The 13,233-nt window shown below is 45.2% G+C and overlaps 1 protein-coding gene and 1 long non-coding RNA gene across 2 annotated transcripts; one reads left to right on the top strand and one right to left on the bottom strand.

Annotated features, from left to right (window-relative positions):
* Window positions 1-763: 763 nt before the first annotated feature.
* LOC109424479 (mini-chromosome maintenance complex-binding protein) lies at window positions 764-3,454 on the top strand. The gene is made up of 3 exons (XM_019699627.3): window positions 764-2,136; window positions 2,650-2,893; window positions 2,961-3,454. Exons 1-3 carry the CDS (start codon window positions 932-934, stop codon window positions 3,330-3,332), a joined length of 1,821 nt encoding a protein of 606 aa, XP_019555172.1. The 5' UTR covers window positions 764-931; the 3' UTR covers window positions 3,333-3,454.
* Window positions 3,455-8,504: 5,050 nt separating this feature from the next.
* LOC109408602 (uncharacterized) lies at window positions 8,505-13,197 on the bottom strand. The gene is made up of 3 exons (XR_009998851.1): window positions 10,959-13,197; window positions 10,792-10,898; window positions 8,505-10,732 (listed from the first exon to the last, which is right to left on the bottom strand). It is a non-coding gene; the product is annotated as an uncharacterized LOC109408602 (long non-coding RNA).
* Window positions 13,198-13,233: the final 36 nt, after the last annotated feature.

The raw sequence follows: 13,233 nt of genomic DNA, 5'->3' as shown, positions 1-13,233 counted from the left end.
AAGTACAGTCATATTATAAGCGTATAAGTAGCTTTGCAAAATATTCAATTGGTTTCTAAGCTCGTTTCTAAGGAATTAAAGGAACAATGTTTCCAACGTTATCCTCAACCTGTCCAAAATACATGAATTACCCTATAGAGCTTGCTGACGTTTATTCACCTCTCTCTTTCAAGCATGCAGGCGGGATAGGATTTGTTTTCATCGGGAAACCTTTCCTGATGACAAAAAATCCTATTCCACCTGCATGTTTGAAAGAGAAAGGTGAATGAACGTCAGCAAGCTCACGGCGTGTGTATGGGAAAATTTTATAACAAAAAAATAGGCATCGTCAGATTTTTCGCTATTCAAAAATAGAGGCTTTCAGCTTTCATTTGCAGGGTCCCTCAAAAAAATCCACCGAGGGATCCCAAGCAACTTTTTCAGAATACTGTTTTTTCCCCATACAAAATGCACGGTTCCAAATTAATCCCTATTTCTACTTAACAAACATACCCAATTTTTGTATGAAAAAGTTCCCCCGATGGAATATTTCGATGTTGGGCTTGAATGAAAGCTGGTAGCGTCAACTTTCACGTAGCGTAAAAATTAGCGATGCCCATTTTTTTGTAATAAATTTGTTCTACCAGACACACCGTGAGCTCTGTTCCAGGCTTTCACATTTTTTGGCAGATATTTGGACGTTTTTGAATTTACTATGATCACTGTGCATGGCTTGTTCGACGTTTTGTATAACAGTTATGCTCTCAGTTATGCTTTGTTTTGACGTTAGAAAACGCGCGCTTCTTCGCGCTCAGCATAAAATTCGCGACTGAATCGTAGAAGCAGGACATCGCCTCCCTGTATCCGTCTTCAGTAAATTATTTTGGTTTTCAAGTAGATACTTTTCGTAACATTACTGTAATTAAAACGCGTCAGGAATCAATCGAAAGCTATGGACTTATCGTCATGGACTCCGGAATACTTTGGCGCGAACGAGGAGTGGTGCGTCGAGCAGCTGGGCAAGCCGGAAGTACGGGCTCAGATTCCGCTGCTAAACTGTACCCAGCTGCACGACATTCGGGACAATGTGCTGGTGCGCTTTCGCGGTATGATCCAGGATATGCAGGACCCGGAGTGCTATTTGGAACGGTACGAAGTGCGCAAGAAGAGCGACGGTTCGCTGATTCGGGCTCAGAGCGGCAAGTATCGTGATGTGTTGATCATGGACAAGGACGAAGAGGCGGTCGATTTCCAAGCTGGGAGCAACCAGTACGGAGAGCGGAGGTCCATGTTTGTGATTTCGATTCCCGGGTACAACAGCTGGGCAGTGGAGTGCGAGGAAAAGTTGAATCCTGTGAGCCAATCAAAGGGCGAGGTAAAGCCTGATGTGCAGTCGTCACTCAAGCGTCCTCATGCCGAGGATGAAGAGATGGAAACGGATGAGGTTAATGAGAGTGTATTTAAGAAACCGCTGATACCAATTGAACCTAGCGCAAAAGAACTTCAAGCGTGTTCGTCGAAAAGTGCCGTTGCTGCGAGCAGTAGACCGAAGGTTCTGTCTGCTGAATATCTGCTAAACTCTCCCATTCCGGAACGACCGAGCAAGGCATGTCTTGTGAAGCTGTACTCCAACTACGACGAGTGCACATTAAACACCCTGGTGGACGTCGTAGGATTTCTGTCGATAGATCCAGCCTTGGATGGAAGTGGTGACCAGGTTGAAGACTTTGAGGACGAAATGTCCGAACACCAGGCCACGAATCCTCCTCCATCTCTCATACCCCGTATCCACGCATTAAGTTTTCAAAAATTGCGGCACGTGAACCCCCTACTGGAGGTTCCCCACGAAGCATCCACGATCCCACTCGCGACTGCCACCGCCGACATTTGGAAGGATATTCAGAACTTGCTGACCCAGTGTCTGTTCGAGGACAAAGCCGCGGCCGATTATCTTCTCTGCCATCTGATATCGACGGTGTACATCCGAAACGAAATCGAATCGTTGGGTCATTTCAGTCTGAATTTGAGTAACATTCCGATCGAGGTGCTGCCCGATTACACCCGAGGGCTGTATGAAATCATAGAGCTGCTGGTGCCGGCCAGTCACTACCTGCCGATGACGTTGGAGAACATGAACACCATGCAGTTTGTGCCAAAGTAAGTGGGTTAGTATTAATGAGGAAATGCTTTTAAAGGATGTCAGAGTAGTACAATATACATAGGTAGATAAAATCTGGAATTTCAAACCTCACCTTCTAAAATGAAAGTTTCATTAGACATTTCTGTTGACTTAGTATTAGTACATAATAGTATTTTTATTGAAAACGATAGTCTGTTTAGGCGCTGTCCATAAACTACTTAGACTGATGTTTGGTCTGCTCAAACCCCCTCCCCTTTCTCTCATAGACCTTTCCCATTTAAAATTTTTGAAATTGGTGGCCAGACACAGAAATTAAAATCTTCTGTTAAGTTTTTCGGCATATTCCAGGCTATACTGAAACGTCATCGCACTGAAGTTTTTTTTTATGACAGCAATGGTAGAATATCCCAAACGTATTTTATCCTGACTCTTGAGAGGTTTATGGGATTAAAACGATTAAAACTTTTACCAAATTTAGTTGAGTTTGCGAAATCAGAAACACAGTTATAAAAATAATGTATTATTTCCAGGAAGGACTACACAACTAATAAGCTGACAAGTGGTCTGCTGCAGCTTGCACCGCACACGCATTTACTGCTGGACGAAACCAAACTTCAGACTGGAAAACTGGAAACTAGTGGAGTCGAGGCAGTCCAGAGCATAGCACACCTCATCAAAAACCAGAAACTCAAGTACAACTTCCAGTTCTATCAGTTGGAGTTCAACTCAGACGTGCCAGTATTAGTGCTCAGCGAGGGTAAAAGCATGCTTCCGGTGAGTCACTATACACATTGCATTGCAATGTCCGGTAATTTCAAGCTGCCCATTTAACCCTTTCCAGACCAACTTCTGTTTTCCACTCGTGCCGGATGTGGACGCCGTCAAAATGATCGGAGAAACGCTGAAAGCCGGAAAGCATTTCATCCAACCCAAGCTGACGGAGATGCGCAAATTCTTGACCCGGCAGCGAATCCAGGAGTTCGACATGAAGAACTTCGATTCGGAAGTCATCGAGAACGACTTCATCACCATGCGCAAGGAAAGTGACGCATCCGCGGAGGATTTGCACTCGCTGTTGGTGTTGGCTCGGCTTTTGGGACTTTCCCGGGGCAAGAGCACGATGGATCGGGAGTGCTGGGAGTACGCCAAGCAGCTCGAACAGGAACGCAAGAACCGGGTGGAAATGTTTGCCAAGCGGAAAAATGAGCCTTAGGGTGCGAACGTTGGACAACGCTGAAGAGTGGTGTGCAAACGAGTCTCAGTGTGTAACGTGTTGCCTGAAATTGTACCTTTGATGTTTTTTCTTAATTAAATGTTGGTTTTATACAAACATTATTTTTTGTTATGCAATTATGTAACGGTTTATATTGTCTTTTTGATAGGTTATTGAAGATAACTACGGCATTATAAAAAAATAGGATAATCATTTGAGTAGGTACGCTTAATTTTGGATATACCTATTCAAGTATCCATGAGGATGATCAGAGGTGTAGTGGTGCAGTGAAGTTAACTAACAAGGCGTGTATCAGGAAGAGAGACAAGAATTCGACGGCCCTTATCATCAAGACCGATGAGTCCTTGAGATCACAGTATCACAGATGCGGAAAAAGTCGTCATGACACTGAAGCAACAATACGAGATTGTTGGGAACCACTGGATTGTCTCTCGCACTCTCACCGTTCTGTGTACTCGCCGATATTGACCTCGCAGCACTAAATCGGAGTTCGCCAGTTGGACTAGCGAAGCGAAGTTTTCAGCGAACTTTCTGTCATTTCTCATCCGACCCGACATGCATCCCTGATGTTTTCGTTTTCAGTCCGACGCAGTATCGACAGTCACGACCAGCGGTCGGAATTTTCACTCATTCTCACGAAAATAGATTTCTCCCTCACGCCAATTTTCAGCGAAAATCTGGCTTGAGAAATCTCCCGCACAAAGAGCAGAGCGAAAACATTTTTTCACTCACTCCCAAAGGTGCGAGGATTTCGTTTGCCCTTTGTGGGCCGATTATGTTGTCTTTCCTTGACTCATATGACGCCGACGATGATTGGTTTTATGCATTATATTTTCTACACTCTCTGTGTGGCCGGCGTAGTGGTGTGGATAAAGTGCGCGTGTCGCGTATGTTTTTAGTAATGTTCCAGGTTCGAATCCCGTCGCGGGCACAATTTTTGTCAATCTGCTTTGAAAAGATTTTCGTGAAAATTGGGTGAGAGAAAATTCAACAGAACGAAAAGAAATTATCTGCAGGTTGAAGCGATTTTCAGTTATCAGGAATCGCTACTCTCGAAAGAAGTGCTGGAGAGGAAAAGTGTTAGTCAAGCAAAATAGTGAAAATAAGCTCTCCCGCCGCCGTGAGAATAGCCATATTTCGTATCGCTGAAACGAAAATTACGAACCCTGGTCACGACTTTATCCTACCTGGGGGTCTGTCAGTGCGAGCGCGCCAAATTTTGCGTGCACTCAAAAAAATTTACACGTCTGAGTAATGTGTTTTACATATAGATTTGCGCAAATTGTAAAACCCACGAATGTCTCGTGTGAAACATATAGATTTACCAACATTAGTTTTGCGTTGATCTATCAATAATCCATATGATTCTAATGTGTATCTTACACAGAATTTTTATTGTAGATCTAGTTGAATTTGACTCGCTAACACATCAATATCATATTATGCTGAACATATATTTTGTGTTTTATTGCACATGGATTCCTTGTTCTTGCTGCCCATGCAGTCCTCCATTTAAAATTATAATGTAAAATACTCTTATTTCACGCAAGCTCACAGTTTTTCCATCACGAATTTAGTTATTTTGAGTTGCAAATGATGTTTCAAAGGTTAATTAGTTTTACTTGCAATGAACATTTTTGCTACTCAAGATTAGATCGTGAAAGAAAAGGAGAGCTCGCGCGAAATATGAGCACTTCACTGTAAGGGCAAATTCTATGTTCCGGATTAATTAAAACTCGAAACTTGTAATTGTAATGCCATTCTATTGTTGCGCTCTTGTTACACATTTAACACTTTACTTACTAAGAGGCCTACAATTCACTCCGATGAAAGCATTCCGAATTCCGGCATTCAGGTCCAAATCTTGTCCATCAAACATTTCACTGGAGTTTCAAATTCTTCCACTAAATATTTCACAAATTCTTCCACTACCTAAATTTTTTCACCATTTATTCACGACTTTTGCTTGTTATGCCTGCAAAAAAGTATAATGTAGAAACAATTTATTCAAATTTGTTCTTTATGCTGAAGCGTTTTAATTACTCACCGTAAAAACGAGGTAGCTGCTACAGAAAATCCTCCACCAGTTGATTGGCCATGATGAAAACCGTTTGACGGTTATTTTTCAAGTGTCATGTGTCACCAGTTATGGAAAGCAATTGAGAAATCCAGTAGCGCAAATTCATTTGAAAAATTACTTTAACTTCAATCGTATCACATGTGGGATTGTAATGTTTGGCTGTTCGGGTCCAGTCAAAAATAGAGGCATTCAAACGCGAAGTGTAACAAATATTATGTTGAAGTTAACTACATTTGATTCGGTGATGTAAGCATTGCTGGGCAATCCATCTTATAAATCAGATCAATGTAACGTGAAACAAACACAGAAGCCATTGGAAAAACACATCAGATTGACGTTGACGTTTTCGGCACAGCTCATAAGTTAAAACACATTAATCGATCGTGTCAATTTTTTTCAGTGTGAGTGAGCATGTGGTGTTGGTGGTTAAGGTGAAACTGTACTCTAGCCGCTGTAAATAGGACAAATTATTTCGGTTTTTTTTTTGCTTTTTTTTGCGAAAACTCAATCTGTAGGTGTTTATTTACAGAAAACAATAAACGCACGGGTACAATAAGTTTGCAAGTTCGGAATTTTGTGTAAAATTGGTTATTGTTTTCACAACGGAAAAATGTTTCTGAGTACCATGGTGAGTCCGTCTCATCTCACCTTAAGTTCGCTAGTAATGCAGTGAAATTTGAGCGATGCTCATTCTTCGGTTTTCTTCCAAATCCACAAAAGTATTTCGTTATGGCTTCTGTCGATGCACAATCGCATGTTAGTTTAGAAGTAATGTAACGTGTCGTATTTGTAATTTTAACTTTTATGCAGTGAATCAAAATTTAACCATCGCGCAACAATAATGACCAGGGCCGGATCTAAGGGGGGGCCGGGGGGGCCCGGGCCCCGGGCCCCCACATTTTAGGGGCCCCCACAAAAACCTTTTTTGGTTGCTAACATTAGCATTATTTTTCATATTGCTCAAGAACTGTTCGAAAATTAGGAAAAACTTTTTTGGTCATCCCTCCAAGGGGCCTCCACATCCGCTCGGGCCCCGGGCCCCCACAATGCTTAATCCGGGCCTGATAATGACAATGTCGCAACCTGTATTTGTTGCGACAAAACAACACATGCGACATAAGTTTGTCCCAACTTGAAAAAAATGGGATTAACATCGTACACCACGAGATTAGAGATTTTTAAGCCTAGCATTGCGATTTTCGAACGGTAACTTCGAGTCGGTAAACACTGCAACTCTGTTGAAGCTCTACCATCAAACAGTTTCGACTTTGGGTTAGTAATAATTGATTATCACGAGTTGAAAAGTACGCAACAAATTCAGCTTCCGTTTTGTCTGCAACAAAAAAATTCGAGATCATGTCATTATCTGTTACCAGTAGGGATAAAGAGTAATCGTCGCACCTTCTTTGTTGCTTGTTTTGTGCCTCTTTTGTCTGACAATTCTCTTCACTGCTTTTATGTAAATGAAGTTACTTTTAATATAATATTACCCTACACCTGGAAGCTTCAATAGACAGCCATGTCTCCCTGCTACCCCAAACTCCAGGTCGTAACAGAGGTAGAGGTGACCACGGCCACAACGGTGTTCCAGCTGCAGAATGATTTGTTAGGGTAGCCATGATTCACTTACCGGTGTAGGAAGCCAAGGCATTCATAAAGGCAGAGGAGCTCATGCGGAACTCTCGAAAAGGTCGTCCTCAGAAGAATGTTGCGGCACACCGAGAGTGTTAATGGCCTCTCGGGTAGCCAGTACTACTAACCCCAATTCAAGGTGTCAAGCGACCCGTGCCGAGGACTGAGTGATCGAGGGGGTGAAAAACATGCTCGATCTTTAACGGAGCCTGTGGGGTACATGGGCATCCCCCACAGTAAGCTGTCCCTTACCGCGTTAATGCAGAGCTCTGGCGTGGTGGACCTTCTTTCCCGTACTACTGGGGGATTAATCATGAACTCTGAATGAACAAAATCAAAATCAAGGTGTTCAAAATCAAGCGATGGGTGCGACAACCCCTTCGTAAGGTGCGGGTTGATGAGGTCTCCGACAAGGAGAAGCGAGGAGACAGGCGTGGGTATCTGCGTACAAAGCTCAAGCCTGGGAACTCCAGTCCACTCCCCGGCAAGCCAGCCGGTGGAGATAATGAACGGAGCGTGTCTGCTGAGGGCCGTCAGCCAAGATAACAAAGGACGGCCCGCAATGGAGGTGGCTGAGCAGCAGCTTGGCAACATAATCGACTTTCCGTCCACTAAGTCGAATATAAGTAAGGACCTGAAAACGGCCTTGTATCGACTTAGGGTGTCGATTGATGAAGCCAAGCAGGAGCACGCAGTACTCGCGATGCTGACTGCTGAAGCGGAACCGGTGAAGGAGAAAGCGCCAAAGTTTACCCAAAAGGAGGCCTTCTCCTTCGCAGGTAGTAGTGAAGTGGCGGATGCGGATGCTCGTGACAAGTGTGTCAAGCACTCGCAGAAGCGGGCGAGGCAGCCGTTGAGCCATTAGGTGAGGAGCTGTCTGGCGGCGCCCGCAAAGCCAGGCGTATTATTACCCCGAAGGTCGGCAACAATGCTGGAAAGTCGGACCCCAGCCAGGGTTCCCGGAAAGCTGGGAAGGGTGGGCCTGAAAAACCTGGTCCGTCCCGGAACAATGGGAACAAAGGATTCCGACCGTTGGTGGGCCCTCAGCAGCCGCAGAGTACGGCTGAACCAACCCAAGTAAGCAAAAGTTCCACTTCTCATGACGAAATGCACTTTCAAGTTCTACGAAGTTCAGATAAAGTTCCGAATGGAACTTTCTGGTTGCTTAAGAGGCTAACAATGAGCCTTGCTAGAACTTCGCACACAAGTTCGGACAAGGCTAATTGTTAGCCTCTTAGGCCGCTTGAAAGCTGCTTAAGATGCTACTCGGAACTTTGTTGGAACTTTCAAGTTTATAGAAGTTCATTTAAGTAACTTGTTGTGCTAAGGATTTTTTTTTTCATTTTAACAAAATTAACCTTATTTAAAATTTTTGTGAACACTAATAATTCATCGAATTAACCAAATTAATGTTTTAATCCATTGCAGTGCAAAAGAAAAAAAAAATGTGATGCCCGCCGGATTCGAACCGGAAGCCTGTGTGTGAGAGCCCTACACTCAATCCCAACACCACGATTGTGATGAAGTACATTGTGGGTGAAATCCGACTTGAATCGATGCTTCGTCAAGTGTAGATTTGTACACTTGTGCAGTAGCCAGTGAATCAAAATTCAACCATCGCGCAACAATAATGATAATGTCGCAACCTGCATTTGTTGCGACAATCCACCAAATGCGACATATCTTTGTCCCAACTTGAAAATAATAGGATAAACATCGTACACCACGAATTTAGAGATTTTTATGCCTTATATTGCAATTTTCGAACGGTAACTTCGAGTCGGTGAACACTGCAACCCTGGTGAAGCTCTATCATCAAACAGTTTCGACTTTGGGTTAGTAATAATTGATTATTCACGAGTTGAAAAGTACGCAACAAATCCAGCTTCTGTTTTGTCTGCAACAAAAAAAAAATCGAGATCATGTCATTATCTGTTACCAATAGAGATAAAGAGTAATCGTCGCGCCTTCTTTGTTGCTTGTTTTGTGCCTCTTTTGTCTGACAATTCTATTCACTGGCAGTAGCGCAGTTAAATAACTTTGCCACAACAAGTATCTACAGCAGCGCAGGTGCAGTGATGACGCAGAGTGCATCGTGTGACACGGTACGGTACACGCTAGCAACCCTCAGGCACATTAGCCTATAAGTACTTTCCAGCTAGCTTTTGGTACTTAGCGCCGCGCCCCAAGCCGGGCCGCCATTTCCTGGACCTCATCCACGTCTCCACAACCTTGATCGAGTGGTAGTCGAGTAGTCAACTCCTCTTCTTCGATCGATTCGCCGTAGACTTCGAGCGTAACGTCGTCAGCAAAGCCGACAATCTCCACTTCCACCCCGACCTCTAACCTCAACATCTCGTCGTGCATGACATCTTATAACACCGGACCCAGGATGGAACCTTGCAGGACTCCTGAGGTTATGTGCAAGCACTTCCGACCCACCCCTGTGTCGTAAACTAGTACTCGATTCTGGAAGTAGCTTCCAAGAATCTTGTACAGGTACCCGGGTATTACCAGATGCAGGAGCGCATTGGCAATAACTCGCCAACATGCGCTATTAGACGCGTTCCTTACATCCAGAGTTATTACTGCACAGTAGCGAATCCCCCTTCTCTTACACTCAAGTGCTTTCCCGGCGGTTTTTGTAACCGACAGGATAGCGTCTACGGTCGACCTCCTCTTCCGGAAGCCGTACTGGCTACTCAAGAGATCATTTACACTCTCGGTGCGCCGCAACATTCTTCTGAGGATGATCTTTTCGAGTACCTTCCTCGCCGTGTGATCAAGCATATTGGTCTATATGCCGACGGGTCTCACGGGTGGATTCCCCGCCATTGGCAATAGAACCAGGCTCTGCCTCTTCCATACTTCTGGGAAACTCCCTTGCCCAGGCATATCTGCATAGCAGACCTGAACATCTCGGGAGCCTCTGCAATAGCTACTTCTAAGGCCAGGTGTTGTGAAATTCCCGGCTCGGTAGAGCGACTAACCAAAGAGCAAAAGGGCACAGACACTGGAGGGCTATCGCACCAACTAATCAAAAGGCATAATCACATTTTTCCACACATATATTTTGCAGAAATCATCCTGCTCTCCTGCTGCACTAACTCCTAACGACCTGACGCTACCTTTATCCTCTCATTTTTACTTAAATCTAGCGGGTACTCACGGTACCAAAGTCACATTCCACACTTTGGTTCTTCCTGCCCGCCGTCGCCAACCGAGCACATTCGGCAAACGTGCTTCTCCTCACTGCGCCACGTCACCCGTGATATCTGCCCAGCACCGTGTTTGTTCCTCTCGACGCTTCGCTCGAATCCGGCACTCTTCGGAACGTGCCTCTTTCCGACGCCTTTCGCACTCGCAGTTCTGAACCGACGGCCTTCTTCCCGTGATGTTACATCCGGAGCATAACCTCACTTCAACAGCGATGCCCTGTGTTCGTAGGTCTCTTCCGAAGCCGCCTGTCGGCGATCCTTTCTCGGGTGATGGCAGCCGAGAGTGCTCTTTTTCCGAACTGTAGCTCCTGCTTCCGCTGATCCGTCCGAGGGAACTGATTCCGGTCTGCTGGTCCGATCGAAGCTGCCTGGCCTTGCGTGCACCTTGGCCGGTGATTACCGCCTCCGAAAAGCGATGGTGTGACGCAATCCAGTGCGACATAAAAACCCTGCAGAATTACGCATTATTAGCCAGATAAATTATGCTGGTCATTCGCCGGCGACTTACCCAGAGGGGTTTTTGATTATTCTCGTGCTGTCCGCACCGTTTGGCCTGCTGCTTCGGATCGATTGAGAGCTTCGTTTCTTTCCAGACACGTGGCGATCCAGAGTGTGCTGGTTGGAGAAAATTTATAGGTTAGTTGGCTCTTCCTATCAATTGGCGTGGGGAATTACCTTTTGTCGATTGTTCGATGCCAGGCGTGTCGTCCGTGCTTCACCGTGCCGTATGGGACACGGCAACCGTTCCCGTGTGGTTCTGCTCGACCTCTCAACCTAACCGTCTTTGATTTTCGCCTTCTCTACTTGTTCGTGGATGCTAAACGATCCACACACGATGAGCACACCCGACACTATCGAACAACTTTTGTGGAGTGATGCTTTGCGGTGACGTCAGTGTTGCCACATTTTTTCAGTTTTCATCTGTGATTTTGGTCAAAAAAATCTTTTTCATCTGTAGGAAATTTCAGAAAATCTTAGTAAAAATCTGTGATAGGTTAATGTCTCCAAAATCGAATATTTTTGAATAATTTGTTTAAAAAACAACGGAAAACATATGTTCTTAGAATAACGTCGACCAAAACACTCCCAGGTTGCATCTGAAGATCATCAGAAACCACAAGAACGTCGATAACAATGCGCCTGAGGCATGGCTTAGCCCATCAAACTAGAAGATTTAATTTCTATTATTTAAATTTGAGTACCTGAAAATTATAATGAAGCTTTTTTTCACGAAAGTCATTGTCATAGATTTAAAAATCTTTAAAATCTTTTTTATTGCAAAAATCTTTGATCTGTGATCACAGATATCTGTAGGCGAAAATGGGAAAAAATCTGTGTAATTCTAGCTAAATCTGTGTATGTGGCATCACTGGGTGACGTGGCGGCAGATCAGAAGTTTTGTGTTTTCTGAACCCGATGCAGCAGTATGTGTGTTGGCGGCGTTCGTCGCGCCGCTTTGCTTGATTGACAGCAGCGTCGGGCTTGTCGGCATAAGCGTTTGTCGGTCTAACGGGGTGCAATTTAAATTGGCGGTTGGCATGTAAGTTCGAGTGGGCATTATTTGAGGGTTTGCTTTTCCTCCGAGTGTGGCTAGTTTAACTGATTATGAATGTAATTGTGCCAATTTACAACAGAATATACTAAAACGTAACACAGGTTCGGAACTCCGTCCGGACCTGGGGCCTTTCCTATACGCCTACGCAAGTTCCACATCGGTGACCCTCTCCTCATCGCCAGCCCCAGTCCCCGGCTGTCCTACGAAAGGAGGCCTAGGATCATGACGAGGAAAAGCCTCTCGATGATCCCCTTCAACTTCTCTGGAGATGGCTTCTATTACACCTCTCGTCTTGGCCATCATGATCACAATGTAGGCATCACCCCACGGATTCGCATTGGCACTCTGACAGAGACTAAGTGCCTCAAAGCAGGCATTTTTGCTAGTCATAATCTAGGTCTTCAGCGCGGCTTTTGCAGCGGCGAATACCACCCGCCGTTCGTTTCGCTCCTCCTCAGATCCTGCTCGCTGTAGGCATCAGTTCATGATGCCTGCAAAACAGTTGGGCACGGGTGTGGGGTTGACCCTGCCCGCCTTCCAAGGACAAAGGGAGTGGTGAGGACCACTCGAGAAATTGGATTAGCGCCAGATGCTATCTTGACAAACTCTCCATAGATGTTCGTTGCTGCAGGCTACGCAGCTAACCTTGAGGGTGCGATGTGCACTAGCCCCTCTCTGAAGCAGTGCCTTCTTGGTGGTTCTGGAGAGACGCTTGGATGGTTTGGCGACCATAGGAATGTGTGTAGTGGGTCGAGGAGAGAGTAGTCCTGGCTTTTCCTTTTGTTGTTGAAGACGGCTTTAACCCCACACTACCCGAACCTTCCTGTTCGGGTGTCTGTTGAGCAGATCTCCCCCCTATGGCTTAGAACAAAAAAAAAGGCGAGTGCACGATCAATTTCAAGCGCCCACTGAAGCAATTGGGGCTGGGGTCATAATCGATGACAAGATGAAATTCGATAGCCACGTGGACTATGCCTGCAAAAAATGGTGCAGGCATGGTGGTTATGGTATTGCCGACGATAATGTCAAATATCTCGGCAATAGTCTCGAGCATTGTTGAAAAGATGTGTACGGGAGCGGACAAGCGGGATTCCGTAACTTCCACGGTGTCCCGAATCGTACTTGAACTAAAGACAAAAATTACGGGCCAACCACCAGTAGGTTGAGTTGGCGCCCTCCCCTTCCAGGAGTTTGAGTTCAACGGGTAGCCTATAGTCTATAGTACTAATCACGATTCAATCCTCCAGGGAGAGAGAAGACAACTTAAGGCGGAAGCTGGTGCTGGTGGATAGTTTACCAAGAGAGAGTACTCCATATATGTACTGCACTCCCCCCTTCTCGAAGGCATTGATGGAGCCAGCCAGGGCCGGATTTACAAATGTGGGGGCCCGGGGC

Source organism: Aedes albopictus, chromosome 3 (assembly GCF_035046485.1).
Source record: "Aedes albopictus strain Foshan chromosome 3, AalbF5, whole genome shotgun sequence".
NCBI lineage: Eukaryota > Metazoa > Arthropoda > Insecta > Diptera > Culicidae > Aedes > Aedes albopictus.
Note: the sequence above shows the minus strand (reverse complement) of the source record. Positions and strands in the feature narration are given on the sequence as shown.

Excerpts from the sequence above, each read along its gene's own strand:
- LOC109424479 (XM_019699627.3), top strand. The coding sequence starts at position 932 with ATGGACTTATCGTCATGGACTCCGGAATACTTTGGCGCGAACGAGGAG. Across the intron at positions 2,137-2,649 it reads ACCATGCAGTTTGTGCCAAA|GAAGGACTACACAACTAATA; the intron begins GTAAGTGGGTTA and ends TATTATTTCCAG. Across the intron at positions 2,894-2,960 it reads AGGGTAAAAGCATGCTTCCG|ACCAACTTCTGTTTTCCACT; the intron begins GTGAGTCACTAT and ends AACCCTTTCCAG.